General features: G+C 41.4%; 1 protein-coding gene across 1 annotated transcript; it reads left to right on the forward strand.

The window, feature by feature from the left end:
• Nucleotides 1-488: 488 nt before the first annotated feature.
• On the forward strand, nt 489-1,335 carry LOC129868692 (claudin-like protein ZF-A89). The gene has a single exon (XM_055942870.1). The coding sequence runs from the start codon at nt 548-550 to the stop codon at nt 1,166-1,168; it is 621 nt and encodes a 206-aa protein (XP_055798845.1). The 5' UTR covers nt 489-547; the 3' UTR covers nt 1,169-1,335.
• The last annotated feature ends 7,122 nt before the right edge of the window (nt 1,336-8,457 follow it).

An 8,457-nucleotide genomic window follows, 5' to 3' on the forward strand; every position in this document is an offset into this window, starting at 1 on the left:
AATTCCAAAATATTTTACGTAAAAGACATTGTTGTAGCCTTATGTCCTGAACAATGCACCACGTTGCCTTGTTGACAACATGACTGAGGACAGATTACTGTCTGATTTGGAATGGGCGCTCCACCCTCACCGCTTTTACCCAGTTCAAGTCATGAGCCATAGACTGGTGCACTGCGGGTCAGCTTAATCAAACTTCCTCAGTGGATACAACTGCCTGTGTTTGGTTGACATGCTTCCAATGAATGAGCTTGTACTATTAGCCTCACAGCTTGTATCAATTATGGTTAATTATGTAAGCTACATTCCACAGGTGGCAGCGAAATTCAGACCAATACTATAGGCAGACTGGGCAATTTATTATTTCGGTGGGTGTGTATGGCCAATAAACATCAACAGGTGCTTTCAATCGGCTTAATTAATCACCACACCCTGGTAGGTGGGTATATAGGTTGGAGTCTGTAGCTTTACCACTTCAGCAAGTGTTTCCCTGCTAAACACGGGTCTTTTAGGTTTTATGTGAATCTTGGCTGACTACAGAGTGAAAGTTATGTCTTCCGCTGGTCTCCAGATTCTGGGCATCTTCCTGGCTATTATTGGTTGGCTTGGGGACATTGTCGTCTGCGTGCTCCCCATGTGGAAGGTGATGGCTTTCGTAGGCAACAACATCGTGACTGCACAGACCTTCTGGGAAGGCCTGTGGATGAACTGCGTACAGCAGAGCACGGGCCAGATGCAGTGTAAGGTCTACGACTCCATGTTAGCTCTCCCTCAGGACCTCCAGGCTGCCAGAGCTCTGGTGATCATCTCCATCCTCGTGGGCTTGATCGGCATCCTACTCTCCGTGGCAGGCGGGAAGTGCACCAACTGCATCGAGGACGAGGAGGCCAAGTCCAAGGTGGCCATCGCATCCAGCGTGTTTTTCCTAGTCGCTGGCGTCCTCTGCCTGATCCCAGTGTCCTGGTCTGCCAACACTGTTATCAGGGACTTCTACAACCCACTGCTCACTGACGCGCAGAGGAGAGAGCTGGGAGCTTCACTGTTCATCGGCTGGGCCTCTGCTGGCCTGATGCTCATCGGGGGTGTCCTTCTCTGCTGCCAGTGCCCCCTGCGCGAAGAGCGGGGGTACTCTGCCAAATATTCCGCCCCCAATGGAGGGGCCTACGTCTGACAAAATGAACACTTGTTTTACATGGCTGCGTTTGGTGCAGTACAAATGATTCAAGTTCTTCGATTCACTTCAGTGGACCTGGACATTTGTCAAAAGGCAATTGTAACCCACTTTTTTATATAGTGTTTTATTTTAACTGCTTTAATAAATATTTTAATGTTCTTGAATTGCAACATTTGAAATGTTTTGTTTCAAGTAGGTGCGGTCTCATGGTATAGACAAGGGTTTAACTTGTTTTCACTCACAATTTAATCATGATCCTTTTAATCAGACATATTTAAGTAGGTAAACTAATTTAAGCGGTTCTCTATGGGGTTGTGTGAACAGATTGACAACCAGACTTTTCCATCCAATTTCAATTGTTTTAACTTTACTCCAAATAGTTTAGGAAATACAAGATGCCAACAAATGTCCAGAACCCCCTTGAGGAATAATGTGCTGACAGATCCTTGCCTTTGTCCTGGCCTTCATCATGATGGGCACCATCATGATCTGTGCCCTGCCCATGTGGAAGGTCCCAGCCTTTGTCAGAGCCAACATTGTAACCGCACAGGTGTTACGGGAATGGTTATGGATGAACTGTAGGATCCAGAGCATAGGTCACATGCAAAGTCTACACTTTCTCCTGTCCTTGCCCCAGGACCTGACTCTGTCTCCATCTGGTTCAGTGTGCTCCTCATTGGTCTAACTGTGGTCGGTGCGCGCTGAACCAACTTCTGAGATGACTGGCTGGCGGAGGTTGGCAGTGTGGCGGGAGCAGTGGTATCCTTGTCAGCTGGTCGGTGCACTCCATGCAGGGGTTCTGCCATCCAGGAGAAGAGAGCTGGGGGTGTCTTTCTACATAGGCTGGAGCTCAGCTGATCATTGGAGGGAGAAAGGAGGACATTAGTTATGGATGCCAAAAAAGAGAGAGTCTTGAATGCTGTCCTTGTCCTGGATTTATGAGGGGAGAAAGGAGATAAAATGATATCACATTTCCTCTTCCCTCAAAGACATGGATAAGTCTGGGACCGTATCCACAGTGTCTCAGAGCTGAGAATTGGTCATATGTGCTGAGAATTGAGACATTTTACTCGAACTCTTATGGGTAACAGTGAAAGCTATGTATGAAGGCATTTTTAGTCACAGTCCCAGCTAGTCAACAGATATTTCGGGGACCTTATGAGCTGTCCTAACCAGTTAAGAGTTTCCAACAGGTGTCCTGATAGTAGAAAAAGGCAGCGAGTCAGTTCCTGTGCGATAGACCGGCGATTGCTTTGGAGTTGTTGAAAGAATGTTTTGATATTTCTGTATGATCAACCCATACATAATATAGACCTAAATGCAACCATATCGCTTGTGCCTTTGACAATTATTTCATGCCTAATTCACATGGTACAGTGCCTTAGGAGAGTATTCAACCCCCTTGACTTTTTCCACATTTTGTTGCATTGAAAAGTGGAATTAAAATGGATTTAATTCTAGTTTATTTGTCAACAATCTACTCAAAATACTCTTATGTAATGTCAAAGTGAAAGAAAAATTCTTAAAGTAAAATAAAACACTATATCTTTATTAGGTAAGTTCAACCCCCTGACACCATACATGATAGAAACATACATGACGCTTGGCTTGTCCCCAAGAATACATGACGATCGGCTTGTCCCCAAGAATAGTCTTGAGCTGTTCGTAGAATGGACAAGTGGTTCACCCTGTCCAGCTTTTGTTGTTCTGTTCTTTAGTCTCCTTGTATTTGGTCTTTTAAGTTTTTTATGTTGTGCTGGAACTGTATCCCTGACTGGTTGAACCGACTTTCAGCCATACCCTGTAAAATGTCCTCATATATAGCTTTATTCCTATAGGATCCCTCAAGTCATTCACCCAAAGTGACAGAAAGCAACACACCTCTTCGGCACTCCACAAACTCTTGTCCTCCTTTGATGTGTTTGTTGTCTGTGTCGCAAAGTGATGATGTCAGACAACACCGCGTCGCATAGGGATTGATGAAAAAAACACTTCAGGGCAAATTAATCATATTTGGCCATTCAAACACACATCTCAAAGCCAGGAATCAGATTTGTATCTGACTTCAATCCACTTACGAAGGTGATTTGATATGTGGTCTAAAATATCCGATTCCATGTGCTTTTTGGCTGTTCAGACTGGAGGAAAAATAACAGATTCAAGTCGGATATGTAACAAAATTGAACTTGAGTCACTTCAATCTGCTAATGTGAACATGACTTAAGAACTTTGCACACCTGGACTGTACAATATTTGCCCATTCTTTTTTAAATTCTTCAATCTCTGTCGACTTTGTTGTTGATCATTGCTAGACAGACATTTTCAAATCTTGCCATAGATTTTCAAGCCAATTTAAGTCAAATCTGTAACAAGGCCACTCAGGAACATTTAATGCCATCTTGCTAAGCAACTCCAGTGTAGATTTGGCTTCGTGTTTTAGGTTATTGTACTACTGAAAGGTGAATTAGTCTTCCAAAGTCTGTTGGAAAACAGACTGAACCAGGTTTTCCTCTAGGATTGAAAAAATTAATGGAAGTATATACTGTATGGAAACGGTTAAGTGCCAAAAATAAGCGGTTAAATACACGTCAAAAATGTTTTCCTGATCATTCTTATATCACTCAGATATAGGACAGACACTTCAGAACAAACTTCCTTTAGATTTTTTGGGGGGGACTATCTGTTGTTCAATGTAGAGATTCTGTTACTCAATGCGTTTGTATGGGCTAATAGCAATTAAGAACAAATATTTTTGGGGTACTTTTAAGGGGCCTTAAAATTCAAAATCAAATAGCAAAATGATCCTTGGTAACTATGCCCCCTCTTACCAATGACTTTGATTACATCTATTACATGCTCCACCGCCTGAGAACCTGCTCTCTGTAAGCAGACATCTGACTACCACTGAGCAGCTTTTCAACGTCTGCTTTGGCAGTACGCCTCAGCACTACTTCTGTGGATGTTGCTCTTCTCATGCTCTTCTACTTTTTGGTGAGTATGTTTCCAACCTGTCATTCCACTCATGAAAATACTGCTGTCAGTGAGCTTGGCAAATGCCATACATATTTAACAGTATAAAGCATGGCTTTCTTCACTATATGACAGCAACTTCCGATTGGTGCCATCTTTAAAACATTAAACCTGCATCACAGTTTTTTTACATTTCTGTTGAGGATGGAAACTGTGGTAGCAATTCTATGGGAAGAGAGAAAATGCAGATTCTTTGAAACAACACTTTATTATAAGATTTGCAAAAATGGAGAATCAACCATCCACTCAACAGTTGCATAGTTGAAAGCTCAACGAACAGTGTCGGTTCTCAGCTTTTGTAGAGAAGCACATCCTTTTTGTATACGTGGCAGTCAGCAGATAGTGTGTAAAAGGCAATTCATTGTCTGTGCAGATGTAATGCATTCACAACAGCAAATACTACAATCTGCTCCTTTCTGCAAGTTTCCGTACATGTGACTTCCTGTTGATAGTAAACCCACGGGACGTCACATGCTGCGGTCACATCCAAACGTACCTCAGCTATACGCCCAGTCTTATGACTAAGTCCCACAAAGACAAGTTTGTATCAGGTTAGAAAACTAGCATATAACAAGAGACAATTCTTTAAACAGTAAAACATGGGATAGCATGACTAATTATGTAAATTTCCACGACAAAACAAAAAAACGTGTTTAGGTCGTCTGACTTGAATTAATCAAAAGTTGGGCTGGTATCCTGGCTCTCGTTGACTCTCTCTTCCGCTGCAGCTGAACTGGGCCTATCATCAACCTGGATATGAATTAATTTAATCAACTAAATAATTGTAGAGGCCCAATATTTTTACAAAATACAAACAACACAGCAGCATCCCCACCGTTTGATCAAATGAATGAATAATAACAATAATAATAATAATAAAAAACCTTTTTGTATAGCATGAATGGGGCTGGAGAAAAGTAGCTTAGCACTAAAATGCAGTAACTCATAGTTGTTTTAGCTACAAATACAGAAACATATTGGAAACGGTAGCTTAATAGTCCGGCTGAATCATCATGCTATGTCAAAGACTGACTGATGTAAATAATAGGCCTTCAAACAAACATTAACGTGTTGAATGTAATGTAAAAATATTGATTTCCGCCTAAATAGACATTCCCAAAAGTATGCATTTATCATGAGCGGGCCATAAACAATAACTATTATTGCTGCATACTCCAAGAAAGATTGAAATCTAACCTTTCTGGTAAAAATATACTGAACAAAAATATAAACACAACATGCAACAATTTCAAAGATTTTACTGAGTTACAGTTCATATAAGGAAATCAGTCAATTTAAATACATTCCTTTGGCCCTAATCTATGGATTTCACATGACTGGGCAATGGTGCAGCCATGGGTTGTCCTGGGAGGGCATAGACCCACCCACTTGGCAGCTGGAGAGCCAGGCCCAGTTAATCAGTCAATCACAATCTGAGCCAGGCCCCGTCAATCAGAATGTTTTCTTCTCCATGAAAGGGCTTTATTACAGACAGTAATACTCCTCAGTTTCATCAGTTGTCCGGGTGGCTGGTCTCAGACAATCCCACAAGTGAAGAAGCCGGATGTGGAGATCCTGGGCTGGCGTGGTTACATGTGGTCTGTAGTTGTGAGGCCAGTTTGACGTACTGACAAATTCTCTAAATAACGTTGGAGGCAGCTTATGGTAGAGACATTCATATTTAATTACCTGGCAACAGCTCTGGTGGACATTCCTGCAGTCAGCATGCCAATTGCACGCTCCCTCAAAACTTGAGACATCTGTGGCATTGTGTTTTGTGACAAAACTGCACATTCTAAAGTGGCCTTTTATTGCCCCCAGCACAAGGTGCACCTGTGTAGTGGTCATTCTGTTTAATCTGCTTCTTGATATGCCACGCATGTCAGGTGGATGGATTATCTTGACAAATGCTCACTAACAGGAGAGACATTTTTGGGATTTTTTTATTCCAGCTCGTGAAACATGGGACCAACACTTTACATATTGCGTTTATATTTTTGTTCAGTGTAAATTACTGAGGTGTACTCACATTTGAGGACACAAGCTCAAGTACAGACAGGAATAAATATCTCTCCGGGAAGAAGAAGAAGGGGTGTATGTTTCATGATTAACTACTCATGGTGTGATTGTGATAACATACAAGAACTCAAGTCCTTTTGTTCACCCGACATAGAATTCCTCACAATCAAATGCATTACCTCCCAAGAGAATTCTCTTCAGTTGTAGTCACAGCCGTGTATATTCATCCTCAAGCCGGTACCACGACGGCCCTCAAAGAACTACACTGGACTTTATTTAAGGTGTAAACCACATATCATGAGGTCACATTTATTGTAGCGGGGTATTTTAACAAAGCAAATTTGAGGAAAACGCTACTGAAGTTCTATCAACACATTGACTGCTAAAACTCGACCACTGCTGCTCCAAATTCCCTGGATGCCTACAAGGCCCTCCCCCGCCCTCCCTTCTTATAGACAGAAACTCACACAGGAAGTACCCGTGCTAAGGATTTCACAATGCTGGTCTGACCAATCGGAATCCACGCTTCAAGATAGTTTTGATCAGACAGACTGGGATATGTAACAGGGACACGCTGAGAGATGTTGTTCGCACTGTGACTTAAAACCTACCCTAACCAGAAACCGTGGATAGATGGACGAATACAAACATTGTAGTTATTCCCTCCGTAAGGCAATCAAACAGGCAAAGCTTCAGAATAAAGACAAAGTGGAGTCGCAATTCAACGGCTCAGACACGAGACGTATGTGGCAGGGTCTACAGACAATCACGGACTACAAAGGGAAAACCAGCCACATCGCGGACACCAACGTCTTGCTTCCAGATAAATTAAACACATTCTTTGCCCGCTTTGAAGATAACACAGTGCCACCGACGTGGCCCACTACCATTGACTGTGGGCTCTCCTTCTCCGTGGCTGATGTGAATAAGACATTGTGTGTAGATTGATGAGTTAAAAAAATACTTAATATATTTTAGAATAAGGCTGTAACGTAACAAAATGTGGAAAAAGAGAAGAGGTCTGAATACTTTCCGAATGCACTGTATATAGACAGGTGGGTTTCTTTCTAAATCATGTCCAAGCAATTGAATTGGCCACAGGTGTAGTCCAATCAAGTTGTCGGGACATCTTAAGGATGATCAAAGGACATGGGATACACCTAAGCACAATACTTTATTAAGGCACTGTAGAGAGAAGAATACTTGAAATAGCTTATTTACTACTATGAAGTAGGTCCAATTAAACAAGAGATGGGATGAATTGTATCCTATTTTGTTATATAAGCTACTTCGGGAGTATGAAACCATCACAGTCAGAAAAGGTGAGAAAGTTATTCTGCGATGATCATGGAAATAAAATGAATCAGGATTTTTTTATTTTTTTTTGCAAGCAGACTAGCCGATAGCCTGTGTTCTCTTCAGTTCGAGAAGGAGAAGCGAAGATGAGGATGGGAGGTAAAGTTTGATACCTTGCTACTACTATAATTGATTTTATTAAAAACAATATGTTTCTTGCCCATGATGTATCAAAGCCAGATTCATGTAACTTACATTGTGGTGTTGAAACTTGAAGCAGCAGCCGCAGCACAATCAATCGCAAATGGAAAAATGGTTCTTCGAAAAGGGTTCTCCTATGGAGACAGCCGAAGAACCAATTCTTCTGTGAAAAGTATTGCAGAAGATGAAGTTGGATACTGAAAACTTTGTTTGTTAAATTTCCTTTTGTTCCCCAAGTTAATCTGCAACATATTCTTACATTTAAAATAGATCAAGCAATGGCAAAAACAAATCTGAATCACAATTTTTCGCACATTACTGCACACATGAATTGTTTCCTAATTCACCTATAGACATTACATGCATGGAAAGACTTGGACACAGAATATATAAAGGCCCGTTGTTTTATTTGATATATAATTAATAAGAGTAGTGTGATGGGGTAGATCCTCAAAGGACCTCTGAGCAGAGAATACGATCTGGAGCTTAGTGGCCCTCTCGAAGAGTCGTCTGATGGGTCAGATCTGCAGTGAAGAGAATCCGCACATTACAACTTTATTAATTTGAGATTTTAAAAGAAAACTAGACAAGGACATTCTTGAAGAAACTTTGTGAGCTCGTGACTAGTACGATGGGAAAATGTATTTCCATGGAACTAGTTGAAGAATTTTGTGGCAGTCATAGCTTAGAGATTTCTTCCAAAAAAAGAGTAACTTGCTTATATACATACTTTGCGTCCT

Source organism: Salvelinus fontinalis, chromosome 13 (assembly GCF_029448725.1).
Source record: "Salvelinus fontinalis isolate EN_2023a chromosome 13, ASM2944872v1, whole genome shotgun sequence".
NCBI classification, from domain to species: domain Eukaryota; kingdom Metazoa; phylum Chordata; class Actinopteri; order Salmoniformes; family Salmonidae; genus Salvelinus; species Salvelinus fontinalis.

Excerpts from the sequence above, each read along its gene's own strand:
- LOC129868692 (XM_055942870.1), top strand. The coding sequence starts at position 548 with ATGTCTTCCGCTGGTCTCCAGATTCTGGGCATCTTCCTGGCTATTATT.